This window comes from Lucilia sericata, unplaced genomic scaffold (genome assembly GCF_015586225.1).
Source record: "Lucilia sericata isolate MDLA Ls3-8-SP2 unplaced genomic scaffold, ASM1558622v1 Contig000594F_arrow, whole genome shotgun sequence".
Lineage (NCBI taxonomy): Eukaryota > Metazoa > Arthropoda > Insecta > Diptera > Calliphoridae > Lucilia > Lucilia sericata.
Genome location: NW_023994601.1, coordinates 136,800 through 150,945, shown reverse-complemented (window position 1 = coordinate 150,945; position 14,146 = coordinate 136,800). Strand labels below are relative to the sequence as shown.

The 14,146-nt window shown below is 33.0% G+C and overlaps 1 protein-coding gene across 3 annotated transcripts in view; it reads right to left on the bottom strand.

Annotated features, from left to right (window-relative positions):
* The window catches only part of LOC119606492 (homeobox protein araucan-like), a 62,674-nt gene that overhangs the window by 32,886 nt on the left and 15,642 nt on the right, over positions 1-14,146 (bottom strand). For all 3 annotated transcript variants that reach the window (XM_037960021.1, XM_037960020.1, XM_037960022.1), the window contains exon 2: positions 980-1,513. In XM_037960021.1, the coding sequence (XP_037815949.1) occupies positions 980-1,513 (534 nt within the window). The remainder of the gene's footprint in view (positions 1-979; positions 1,514-14,146) is intronic.

Sequence of the window (14,146 nt, the reverse complement as noted above, 5' to 3'; positions counted from 1 at the left end):
AACTACCACACAAACCAACCAGTTTGGTTCTTCGATCTTATTGATCTTACAACTTCTCTGCAGTACTCTCACTTAATTAAGTTATTTGATCTTAATGATCTTATTGATCTTACAGTAACAGTATTATGAGTTGGATTAGATCGGTTACATATCTTATTTGCATATAGATTAGATCTAGTTTTCCGATCTCATGTACTGCGGCGGTCAAGCCAAAACAGAATCATGACAATTTTAATTAATTGCTTTCATGCAGGGAGCTATCACCAACCAGTTTCCACTTTATCAGCAAGATTTTTCAAATTGCAAAAAAACATAAAAGCAAAATGATACGGATATTTTATTATCTATTCCAATAGCACGCGCCATTACTGTATGACATTTAGTACTAACTACTACGTTTCGTTGTTGTCGTTCATTTTTTTTTTTGTTTATTGTCGCAGTTTTAGTTGTTAAACACATGCATAAACAAGTTTGCATGTTGTCGGCCATTTGATGAACAACGAACGCTAGAGGAGAGTAAAAGCCTAATGGCAAACTAGCGACGACCTTTTGTAGTTTTCTGTTATTATGTTTTTCTATTTCAAAAAAAAAAAAAAAAAATTCAATAGAACAGACTATAAAAATTTGCAGCACAAGAGCAACGACGATAAAACAAGACCTAGACACCACAATAACCAACCATATAAATTACCATGCCACCAGAAATTTACACACATACAAACATTTCTACTTATTAACAAACACAGATGCAGGCATATGCATCTTTGCCATAGTTGTCATATAAATTTCCTTTTCCTGTTTAAGGTTTTTTTTTAGTTTTTGCTGTTGTAATAGTGCTGATGGTCAGTAGTCATGTTTTAACTTCAAAGAGCTCATTTTTGCTGAGTTTTAATGCTAAAGGACTTTAACCATATTTTGTTAACAAAATTCCTGTAAATTTATTTCTTTGTACATAAATGGGTTGGTTGGTATTACTTACCAAAGGCGAATAGAATGCTGAGCTATCTACACCAATACTTTGGTAGGGATTTTGATCGGTGGAGGGATAAGGTGTGCCATAGACGCCAACACTGGCGGCGGGTAAACGTGAATAGCTGGATAAGGCCAAACGTGCAGAATCATATTGGCAGGAACAAACAGTTTGTCCTGATACAGGATCTGTCATTATAGGTCGTCCATTTTCACAACAGGACCCAGAACCACCTGCCGAACCTCCACTATTAGAACCTAGAGGTGTGTTTTCCATGTTGGTATTGGCAGAGGGATTATTGGAGGCTGCCACATTATTCGAATGCTGTGACAAAGCATCGGGACTAAGAGCACCTGTTGAAACCTCGACAGCAGAATTCACTGGATTACCACTGCTGGCATTGCCAGAACCGGGCACAGTGGCGGTTGTAGCACGACATTCTTGGCCAGGACTATGGGCAGGATCATTTGGGCTGGTCATTGATGATTGGCCCGTAGGGGTATCTCCCGTCTGCGGCGACTGTGTAGGATTTGTAGACAATAACTGTAATGAAAAGCCATAATTTAATGTTACAAAACAAGTCAATTAAAAATTCATTTAAATTTAACTGTTTGCTATCATAAATTTCAAATTAAAACCAGATAACAGTTAAATATTTATTATACTTTTATCTATATTTCTTACAATTTCTGGTGACATTTAACAACACGATACAAAATTCGTTTAAATTATTTATTCAAATTCATGATTATAATGAATTTTATCACTCTTATACACAAAAACATCTATCTTAAACTTAGCCATTGTTAATAAATGGACGGAACACAAATCAAATCTATAGATAAATAAGTAAAACCATCAATCGATCGTATACGATCGATGTTCGGTGTAAATGTAAATTATCGAGATATTTTTTAAATGATTCAGTGACACTTAACAAAAGAAATCTAAATGATGTTTATCGCACTCAAATATTTCACACAAAATAAAGCTACCGAATCGTGATAAATGGTGGACCAATTGTTTAGTTAGTTGCCAGGTTACTCGTGTATACAAGTGGGGTCTACAAAAAAAAACTGATAACCAATACAAAAGCTAAAAGAAATCAAACTGCCGATAATGATTATAAATAAATAAATTATTTGAAGAATTATAATTTACGTAATAAATAAATTTAACTTAATTAATTTAAAGATTGTTATCGTAACGAGTATTCAATTTAGATGGACTGAGGTTGTAACTATTTATTTTGTTAAGATATTTTGCATTAATTTTAAATATTAGATGTGTTAATAATTTATCAAAGTCTTCTTTAGATAAGATAATAAGGGATTTAATGATTTGAGTTTAATTCCAAATCCATAGAAAACAGGCTGGTCTAGACAATCAACTTTTCTATAGGATAACAGGCTGGTCTAGACAAGCAACTTTTCTATAGAAAACAGGCTTGTGCTAGACAAGCAACTTTCTATAGAAAACAGGCTTGTGCTAGACAAGCAACTTTTCTATAGAAAACAGGCTTGTGCTAGACAAGCAACTTTTCTATAGAAAACAGGCTTGTGCTAGACAAGCAACTTTTCTATAGAAAACAGGCTTGTGCTAGACAAGCAACTTTTCTATAGAAAACAGGCTTGTGCTAGACAAGCAACTTTTCTATAGGAAACAGGCTTGTGCTAGACAAGCAACTTTTCTATAGAAAACAGGCTTGTGCTAGACAAGCAACTTTTCTATAGAAAACAGGCTTGTGCTAGACAAGCAACTTTTCTATAGAAATCAGGCAGGTCTAGACAAGCAACTTTTCTATAGAAAACAGGCTGGTCTACACAAGCAAATTTTCTATAGAAAACAGGTAGGTCTAGACAATCAACTTTTCTATATAGAAAACAGGCTGGTATACACAAGCAACTTTTCTATATGGAAAACAAGCTGGTCTAGACAAGCAACTTTTCTATAGAAAACAGGCTTGTGCTAGACAAGCAACTTTTCTATAGAAAACAGGCTTGTGCTAGACAAGCAACTTTTCTATAGAAAACAGGCTTGTGCTAGACAAGCAACTTTTCTATAGAAAACAGGCTTGTGCTAGACAAGCAACTTTTCTATAGAAAACAGGCTTGTGCTAGACAAGCAACTTTTCTATAGAAAACAGGCTTGTGCTAGACAACCAACTTTTCTATAGAAAACAGGCTTGTGCTAGACAAGCAACTTTTCTATATAGAAAACAGGCTTGTGCTAGACAAGCAACTTTTTCTATATAGAAACAGGCTTGTGCTAGACAAGCAACTTTTCTATATAGAAAACAGGCTTGTGCTAGACAAGCAACTTTTCTATAGAAAACAGGCTTGTGCTAGACAAGCAACTTTTCTATAGAAAACAGGCTTGTGCTAGACAAGCAACTTTTCTATATAGAAAACAGGCTTGTGCTAGACAAGCAACTTTTCTATAGAAAACAGGCTTGTCTAGACAAGCAACTTTTCTATAGAAAACAGGCTTGTGCTAGACAAGCAACTTTTCTATATAGAAACAGGCTGGCTAGACAAGCAACTTTTCTATATAGAAACAGGCTGGTCTAGACAAGCAACTTTTCTATATAGAAAACAGAGACAAGCAACTTTTCTATAAGAAAACAGGCTGGTGACAAGCAACTTTTCTATATAAAACAGGCTTGGTCTAGACAAGCAACTTTTCTATATAGAAAACTGTCTTGTCTAGAGACAAGCAACTTTTCTATATAGAAAACTGGCTTGTCTAGAGACAAGCAACTTTTCTATATAGAAAACTGTCTTGTCTAAGACAAGCAACTTTTCTATATAGAAAACTGTCTTGTAGAGACAAGCAACTTTTCTATATAGAAAACTGTCTTGTCTAGAGACAAGCAACTTTTCTATATAGAAAACTGTCTTGTCTAAGACAAGCAACTTTTCTATATAAAACTGTCTTGTCTAGAGACAAGCAACTTTTCTATAGAAAACTGTCTTGTCTAGAGACAAGCAACTTTTCTATAGAAAACTGTCTTGTCTAGACAAGCAACTTTTCTATAGAAAACTGTCTTGTCTAGAGACAAGCAACTTTTCTATAGAAAACTGTCTTGTCTAGAGACAAGCAACTTTTCTATAGAAAACTGTCTTGTCTAGAGACAAGCAACTTTTCTATAGAAAACTGTCTTGTCTAGAGACAAGCAACTTTTCTATAGAAAACTGTCTTGTCTAGAGACAAGCAACTTTTCTATAGAAAACTGTCTTGTCTAGAGACAAGCAACTTTTCTATAGAAAACTGTCTTGTCTAGAGACAAGCAACTTTTATAGAAAACTGTCTTGTCTAGAGACAAGCAACTTTTATATAGAAAACTGTCTTGTCTAGAGACAAGCAACTTTTCTATAGAAAACTGTCTTGTCTAGAGACAAGCAACTTTCTATAGAAAACTGTCTTGTCTAGAGACAAGCAACTTTTCTATAGAAAACTGTCTTGTCTAGAGACAAGCAACTTTTCTATAGAAAACTGTCTTGTCTAGAGACAAGCAACTTTTCTATAGAAAACTGTCTTGTCTAGAGACAAGCAACTTTTCTATAGAAAACTGTCTTGTCTAGAGACAAGCAACTTTTCTATAGAAAACTGTCTTGTCTAGAGACAAGCAACTTTCTATAGAAAACTGTCTTGTCTAGAGACAAGCAACTTTTCTATAGAAAACTGTCTTGTCTAGAGACAAGCAACTTTTCTATAGAAAAGTGTCTTGTCTAGAGACAAGCAACTTTTCTATAGAAAAGTCTTGTCTAGAGACAAGCAACTTTTCTATAGAAAAGTGTTTGTCTAGAGACAAGCAACTTTTCTATAGAAAATGTATTGTCTAGAGACAAGCAACTTTTCTATAGAAAAGTGTATTGTCTAGAGACAAGCAACTTTTCTATAGAAAATGTATTGTCTAGAGACAAGCAACTTTTCTATAGAAAAGTGTATTGTCTAGAGACAAGCAACTTTTCTATAGAAAAGTGTATTGTCTACAGACAAGCAACTTTTCTATAGAAAAGTGTATTGTCTAGAGACAAGCAACTTTTCTATAGAAAAGTGTATTGTCTAGAGACAAGCAACTTTTCTATAGAAAAGTGTATTGTCTAGAGACAAGCAACTTTTCTATAGAAAACTGTCTTGTCTAGAGACAAGCAACTTTTCTATAGAAAAGAAAGCCTTTAAAACTGTTTGTCTAAGACAAGCAACTTTTCTATAGAAAACTGTCTTGTCTAAAACAAGCAACTTTTCTATAGAAAACTGTCTTGTCTAGAGACAAGCAACTTTTCTATAGAAAACTGTCTTGTCTAGAGACAAGCAACTTTTCTATAGGAAAACTGTCTTGTCTAGAGACAAGCAACTTTTCTATAGGAAAACTGTCTTGTCTAGAGACAAGCAACTTTTCTATAGGAAAACTGTCTTGTCTAGAGACAAGCAACTTTCTATAGGAAAACTGTCTTGTCTAGAGGCAAGCAACTTTTCTATAGGAAAACTGTCTTGTCTAGAGACAAGCAAATTTCTATAGGAAAACTGTCTTGTCTAGAGACAAGCAACTTTTCTATAGAAAACTGTCTTGTCTAGAGACAAGCAACTTTTCTATAGAAAACTGTCTTGTCTAGAGACAAGCAACTTTTCTATAGAAAACTGTCTTGTCTAGAGACAAGCAACTTTTCTATAGAAAACTGTCTTGTCTAGAGACAAGCAACTTTTCTATAGAAAACTGTCTTGTCTAGAGACAAGCAACTTTTCTATAGGAAAACTGTCTTGTCTAGAGACAGCAACTTTCTATAGGAAAACTGTCTTGTCTAGAGACAAGCAACCTTTCTATAGGAAAACTGTCTTGTCTAGAGGCAAGCAACTTTTCTATAGGAAAACTGTCTTGTCTAGAGACAAGCAAATTTCTATAGGAAAACTGTCTTGTCTAGAGACAAGCAACTTTTCTATAGAAAACTGTCTTGTCTAGAGACAAGCAACTTTTCTATAGAAAACTGTCTTGTCTAGAGACAAGCAACTTTTCTATAGAAAACTGTCTTGTCTAGAGACAAGCAACTTTTCAATATAGAAAACTGTCTTGTCTAGAGACAAGCAACTTTTCTATAGAAAACTGTCTTGTCTAGAGACAAGCAACTTTTCTATAGAAAACTGTCTTGTCTAGAGACAAGCAACTTTTCTATAGAAAACTGTCTTGTCTAGAGACAAGCAACTTTTCTATAGAAAACTGTCTTGTCTAGAGACAAGCAACTTTTCTATAGAAAACTGTCTTGTCTAGAGATAAGCACTTTTCTATAGAAAAGTGTATTGTCTACAGACAAGCAACTTTTCTATAGAAAAGTGTATTGTCTAGAAACAAGCAACTTTTCTATAGAAAAGTGTATTGTCTACAGACAAGCAACTTTTCTATAGAAAAGTGTATTGTCTAGAGACAAGCAACTTTTCTATAGAAAAGTGTATTGTCTAGAGACAAGCAACTTTTCTATAGAAAAGTGTATTGTCTACAGACAAGCAACTTTCTATAGAAAAGTGTATTGTCTAGAGACAAGCAACTTTTCTGTAGAAAAGTGTATTGTCTAGAGACAAGCAACTTTTCTATAGAAAACTGTATTGTCTAGAGACAAGCAACTTTTCTATAGAAAACTGTCTTGTCTAGAGACAAGCAACTTTTCTATAGAAAACTGTCTTGTCTAGAGACAAGCAACTTTTCTATAGAAAACTGTCTTGTCTAGAGACAAGCAACTTTTCTATAGAAAACTGTCTTGTCTAGAGACAAGCAACTTTTCTATAGAAAACTGTCTTGTCTAGAGACAAGCAACTTTTCTATAGAAAACTGTCTTGTCTAGAGACAAGCAACTTTTCTATAGGAAAACTGTCTTGTCTAGAGACAAGCAACTTTTCTATAGGAAAACTGTCTTGTCTAGAGACAAGCAACTTTTCTATAGGAAAACTGTCTTGTCTAGAGACAAGCAACTTTTCTATAGGAAAACTGTCTTGTCTAGAGGCAAGCAACTTTTCTATAGGTGTCTTGTCTAGAGACAAGCAAATTTTCTATAGGAAAACTGTCTTGTCTAGAGACAAGCAACTTTTCTAATAGAAAAACTGTCCTTGTCTAGAGACAAGCAACTTTTCAATATAGAAAACTGTCTTGTCTAGAGACAAGCAACTTTTCTATAGAAAACTGTCTTGTCTAGAGACAAGCACCTTTTCTATAGAAAACTGTCTTGTCTAGAGACAAGCACCTTTCTATAGAAAACTGTCTTGTCTAGAGACAAGCAACTTTTCTATAGGAAAACTGTCTTGTCTAGAGACAAGCAACTTTTCTATAGAAACTGTCTTGTCTAGAGACAAGCAACTTTTCTATAGGAAACTGTCTTGTCTAGAGACAAGCAACTTTTCTATAGGAAAACTGTCTTGTCTAGAGACAAGCAACTTTTCTATAGGAAAAAACTGTCTTGTCTAGAGACAAGCAACCTTTCTATAGGAAAACTGTCTTGTCTAGAGACAAGCAAACTTTTCTATAGGAAAACTGTCTTGTCTAGAGACAAGCAAATTTCTATAGGAAAACTGTCTTGTCTAGAGACAAGCAACTTTTCTATAGAAAACTGTCTTGTCTAGAGACAAGCAACTTTTCTATAGAAAACTGTCTTGTCTAGAGACAAGCAACTTTTCAATATAGAAAACTGTCTTGTCTAGAGACAAGCAACTTTTCTATAGAAAACTGTCTTGTCTAGAGACAAGCAACTTTTCTATAGAAAACTGTCTTGTCTAGAGACAAGGCAACTTTTCTATAGAAAACTGTCTTGTCTAGAGACAAGCAACTTTTCTATAGAAAACTGTCTTGTCTAGAGACAAGCACTTTTCTATAGAAAACTGTCTTGTCTAGAGACAAGCAACTTTTCTATAGAAAACTGTCTTGTCTAGAGACAAGCAACTTTCTATAGAAAACTGTCTTGTCTAGAGACAAGCAACTTTTCTATAGAAAACTGTCTTGTCTAGAGACAAGCAACTTTCTATAGGAAAACTGTCTTGTCTAGAGACAAGCAACTTTTCTATAGGAAAACTGTCTTGTCTAGAGACAAGCAACCTTTCTATAGGAAACTGTCTTGTCTAGAGGCAAGCAACTTTTCTATAGGAAAACTGTCTTGTCTAGAGACAAGCAAATTTTCTATAGGAAAACTGTCTTGTCTAGAGACAAGCAACTTTTCTATAGAAAACTGTCTTGTCTAGAGACAAGCAACTTTTCAATATAGAAAACTGTCTTGTCTAGAGACAAGCAACTTTTCTATAGAAAACTGTCTTGTCTAGAGACAAGCAACTTTTCTATAGAAAACTGTCTTGTCTAGACAAGCAACTTCTCTACAGAAAATTCAATTCAATCTTTACACACCTGGCCCAAGTTTTTACTACCATAAAATTGCATAAAATATTCTATTTTCATTTAATTATAATAATTAATAAATATTTCTTGCAACAGTTAAAGATAATTATCATAATTTTATATTTCATATTTATGATTTTGAAAAAAAGGCATAAAAAGAAGAAGGCAACACATTGTTCAAAAAGTGTATAGAACAGTAATTATTTCAGCAGACAGAGTTTAAACTAAAACGTTTAGATATTTTCGTAGAGAATTTTATTATTATTTTTATTAAAGCACAAAGCAGACTAATTAAGCCTTAAGCATAGAAAAAAAAGTAATTCTTAGTAGAGTTAAGGGAAACCCACTAATTACGTAAAAGAAGGTGAGCTGATGTACAACAAAAAAAAACGGCAGCTTTTTATAATATTTTGTTGTGTTTTAAAGACACGACACATCATATCATCACTTCTTAGCAAATCACTTGAAAATGTTTTCAAGTCTAAAATATTAAAAGCAATTTGTTCGAATGCAAAGGAAACGTAAACACGCCTTTGCGCCTTTTTTTTTAAACAAAATTCAACAATCGACAGCTTTGGATCAATGAATGGTGATTTTGTTCTGCTTTATATTTTGCCAAAATGTGCATAAATGAAAGAAATTATCTTAATTATAGGTTTTAAAAACAAAAGAAAAACTGTAAGAAGTTGATTTTTTTTTAATTTTTTGGGGAAATTATCTTTTTTGTTTCCAGCCATTATCTTCTTGTGTAACATATTTTATTGCAATTTTATGCAAGAATAAAAATATTTTTGTGGCAAAGTGCTTCTTTATTTTGTTGTTGTTTTGTTTCTTTAGGTGCGATGAGATCAAATACCTTGCAGTCATTTTCTTTAGTTTTTTCGGAAGCTTTTCAATAAACATGTTTTTCATATTGTTTTCGTTATTGTTGGCCTAAATATTTTCAAGTTGGCACAATCTTGCGTAAATTATCTAGAGAGTTTCAGATATGATTGCTGAACTTAAGGCGTTAACGTCTGTTCGTTCTTTTTTTTTGAATGCTGTTTTTATGCATATTAATTATGCAGATAATATGACAAGAAGAGCAGAGATGTGACATATTTTTAAAATATAGTTCGATCAAATATTTCCACTAAATGTCTACAAGTGACCTATTTAAAGAAAAGAACTTTTGATAATAGCACTTAAATTATTGTCAAAAGTTCTTTTCTCGAGAAAAAACATCCGTTTGATAAAGCTCTAGTTGAAATGATAAAGTTCTGACAAAGTTTTATGTGAGATAAGTAGACAAATCTAGACTAGAACTAGCTTTAAGCGGAGAGTAGCTTTAGGCTAATGTCAGAGTGCCTGCTACAAGCAATGCGAAGCTTTGCGCTACAAACCTTTCCTTGTGTTTTCCTATGGCTGATGTCAGAGTGGGCGCTACAAACTTTTGCTTGTGTCATGTCAGAGTGAAAGCGAAGCTTAATGCGAGAAAACACAAGCAAAAGTTAGTAGCGCAAAGCATCGCATCACTTATAGCAGGTACTCTGACATCAGCCTTAGCTGAAATAATAAAACTCTGACAAAGTTTTATGTGAGATGAGAAAGCTCTAGCTTTGACAATAAGGCACTTTCTAAGTAGGGTTCTATAAATCGACTTTCGAATAATCGAACAATCGACTTTTTGTCGAAAAAAGTCGAAAAGTCGAAGTCGACTATTTTGTTCCAAAAAAGTCGATAACTCGACTATGGTCTGTGAAAAAAGTCGAAAAGTCGATAAGTCGAAAAAAGTCGATAAGTCGAATAAAGTCGAAAAGTCGTAAAAAGTCGAAAACTCGAAAATTGTAGAAACAAGTCTAAAATATTCGAAAATCTTCAAAAAGTGGAAAAAAAAAGTCAAAAACTCTAAAATAGTCGGAAAAACTCGAAAAAAAGTCAAAAAATAGTCGAAAGAAGTCGCAAATTGTCAAAAAGTAGAAAAAATCGAAAAGTCGAAAAAATTCGAAAAGACGAAAAAAGTCGAAAAGTCGACTATTTATAAAATACTTATAGTCGAAAAGTCTAAAAGTCGACTTTTAATTAAATGAAAAAGTTGAAAAGTCGAAAAATCGACTTTTCATAAAAAAAGTCGAAAAGTCGACTTTTCGTTTCAACTATAGAACCCTATCTCTAAGTATACATACCTCGGGAGCAAGGGCTTTGACATATAATTTTTTAATATACAATTTAAACTATTATTGTTAAGTTTGGTACTGTATTTTTACGATATTAATATTTGTTTAAGACATTACATTATAATCTTAAATATTTCCTATTAGTTATTTTAATATATGTTGTTCTTATAAAATTGGTTTCAAAAAAGTCTCAATAAATATAACTATAACTATTCTATAATCGCCCTAGCTTAAAGCGGAATGGCTAAAAAGCTTTCTTATCAACTCTCTTACTTACAGGCGTAAGCTTTCATTTGTCACTTTCTTACGAAGCATGTTCCTAAGCCTAATCAACAGGATTGGAAAATCTTCGATGTCGAGGGCACATGTTATCCCCTTCTATTGCCCAACTCTGTTTATATACTAAACTGATTGGTTAGATACTTGCATCTATATAATATACATACATAAGCTTCATATACATATGAAAAGTTTTAGATTTTTTCTTTGAATTCTTCTTCACATACGCATTTTTTTCATTTCAATTTCTCAATGGCGTCTAATTGCAGGTCTTGAAAGCAAGTTTTTTTTCTGAAATATAATTTTTTCTTATATATTTTTTTTATTATAAACAACGCATTTACAAATTTAAACAATGTTGGGTCTGCAAAAAGAAGTATGTATACAGAAAAACCTTAAGGCGTTTAAAGCTTCTGCATTTGACTTGCCTTAAACTTGTAGATCATAAAGCTACTGGTTGTCTGTCTACAAAATGAGAAAAATCATCAGATTTGTTTTTTCATTATTAATTTTTTTGTAATTTACACTGTATGAACTTTGGATAAGGGCAATTATTAACAATTCAAGTTTAAGAGCAATGACAATTCAATTTGACTCCTATTAAAAAAAAAAATACTAAAATTTACACTCAGATCTTATGGATTTTGAAATTGAACTCCGAATAGCCAAATAGTTATTACCCTGAACCTTGAGGGTATCAAAACAATGAATGAATCAGAAAAAATGAAGATTGAATTTGAGTTGAATAAAACATAACGAATTTTTACGTTTTAAAAGCTTTAGAACTTAAAAAAAAGCTTAAAAACATTTGTAGAAGATCTTCTGATATTGATTTCCGAACTTTCACACTTGAACGCAGCCATATTATTGATCTTATATCTGTCGAATTGGCTGTCATTTCTTCAATCCAATTCTTAGAACAATTTTGTGTTAAGCTTGTGTTCCGTGACATGTTTTAGAATAGATGGATAAGCTGCGAGATTTACGATCTAACTATCAGGAAACGGTAGGTGATATACAATGTGGAATTTGTACCCTAAAATCAGCCTGTTTGGTAATAAAGAAAATAGCGGAGATCGACAGAGTTTAGTACTTACGTGTTATCTTTGAATTAAATATGATCAACAATTCGAATCGTTGCTAAGTGATTGAAGATGACAATGCGTTAGGTTTATAGGAAGGTGTACACTAATCCGAACAAATCCGAAGGCCACTATAGGGCCTGCTGTGCGCTCGTGTTCGTTGTTAAAAACAAACACCTTATATAGTGATCAGTGAAAAGGTAATTCCTAAGAATTTTTCAATCAGTATTCGTGAGGTATTAGGAATAATATCGCTCTCAAGATATTTGACGTAATTTCCAAGAAGGGCTGCCGATGACAAAGAAAGTTCTCCCTGCTTTCAAAGTACTCTCCATTTGCTCTTCAATCGCCCAAATCCAGTTTGTATAGTTGTGCCTGAAATCCTGTTTGTCTCTTAGAATATGGGGTCATCTCGTCCTGCTCTCTTTAGCGTCACCCCATAGAATCTTTGTGATGTGTTTCATTATTCCAAGTGGCCTTATGAAATTCTATCTCTAATGTTTTAATTCAGCCCTCGTTGCGTCGAACGGTTTAGCGATCGTCAGGTTAACTACCTCGAGTTCCCTTCCCTTTAAATCAAGAATATTAGCTCTTTTTTGCCGACTACTCCCGAGTGACCTGGCACCTATTTACCAACAGTCAAAATGCCATATAGGACGATATCAAGTGATGATATTGTTGTAATACTTTTCCAGATGTAAGCTTCGCATGGGACTACTCTGGAATGATCGGCAACGAATGTATTTGCTATAAAGATAAGTTAGCTTGACGACTATAAACCTGTTCGACGTCTTAGGGGGTAAATTGAAGATATGGATGGGAGAACTTAATCTTATTTTAAACACTTCCCGTTGCGAAGTGTAAATATTTGAACCGATTACTAACTAGTCACGGCACTAGCTACCTGTCAATTGACTTCCCTTTAGGGGACGCATTGTAATCAGACTAGCCATAAGTGTGACTTTAATAGAACGGCACAGAGTGTGTACAGATTTCTTAAAAGATACATATTGTATATACAAGTGTATTTATTTATAAATATACCCTGCAGTTCGAGGTTGCACCCTAACTAGTTATTTGTTACTAATTATAATACTATCTGAGGATAGACAACTAGCACTGCAATATATTACTTCTGATGGTACAAAGGAGAAATTATACACAAATTCTCTGATGACTATTGATTTGATTGAATTACACTCTACATTACTTGTGGACACTAAAGTGACAATTAAGCATTACAAACAATTAAGAAGAAATATATATATATATATAAAGTCAAAATAATACAGTTGGTTGGTAACGTTTTAATCTAATGCGCGTAAACTGTCAAGTACAGTCACAAGGACTTCGTTTTGACAAGACCACACAACTCGTCCATTATATTATAGAATCAACTTTCCTATTTCTGAGCGTGTAGCTGTAAAACCTTACAATAGGTCATTTGTTCTGAACCCAAATAGTTCACCACCGGTTTGATATGATGTATTTGTCAAGGCAACTTAAAAAATACTGTTTAAAAAGGATACATAATTTCCCTGGAAAACTACTGGGTACTAAATACAATCTGATATATTACACACTTTACAGAAAAGGTACATATTATGTACTCATACATATAAATGAATGAAGAAGTTAACATTGAAATTATACGGTTTCTTATTTGTAGTACAGTAGTACTTCATTTTATTATTCGGTCTTGAATCTTAAAAGCTTGCAGGTATATTGTGTAATTGCTTTTCTTTATATATTTAATTTTATATAAAATTAATTTATTATTATTATTTTTTTGTATTCTGCAACATCTTGTTATTGCTTTGGTTTTGTAATCCTCTCTGTCTTACTATTAGATTATTTTGTTAATGTTTTAATGTAAATATGTAATATTTTTTTTATAACTGTTTTCATCTCGTTTTTCAAAGCAATAAACACATATTATTTATATAGTTTTCCAAAGCAATTAATTTTGTATTAATTAAGTTTTTATTATGAGTTTAAAGTTTTTGTTAAAATGTCTGCTGTTTAGCTAGTAAGTCAGTCTTTGACTTGTGTGTCTGTCTGTCTGTCCGTCCGTCACTTTGCTGTTGTTGCTCTAATAAAGATGCTGTTGCAAGAAGCATTTCAACTATTGTCTTGTAAAAAATAACAAAAAAAAAAACAAACATGTAGTGTTGAGGTTTTTAAGGCCATAAAATTATGTATGAAAATGTTGTTTATACATTTTAAATTGTTATTTTTACGCCAATTAGTTTAGGTTTAATGTGTGTTTAAGAGTGTATAATATATA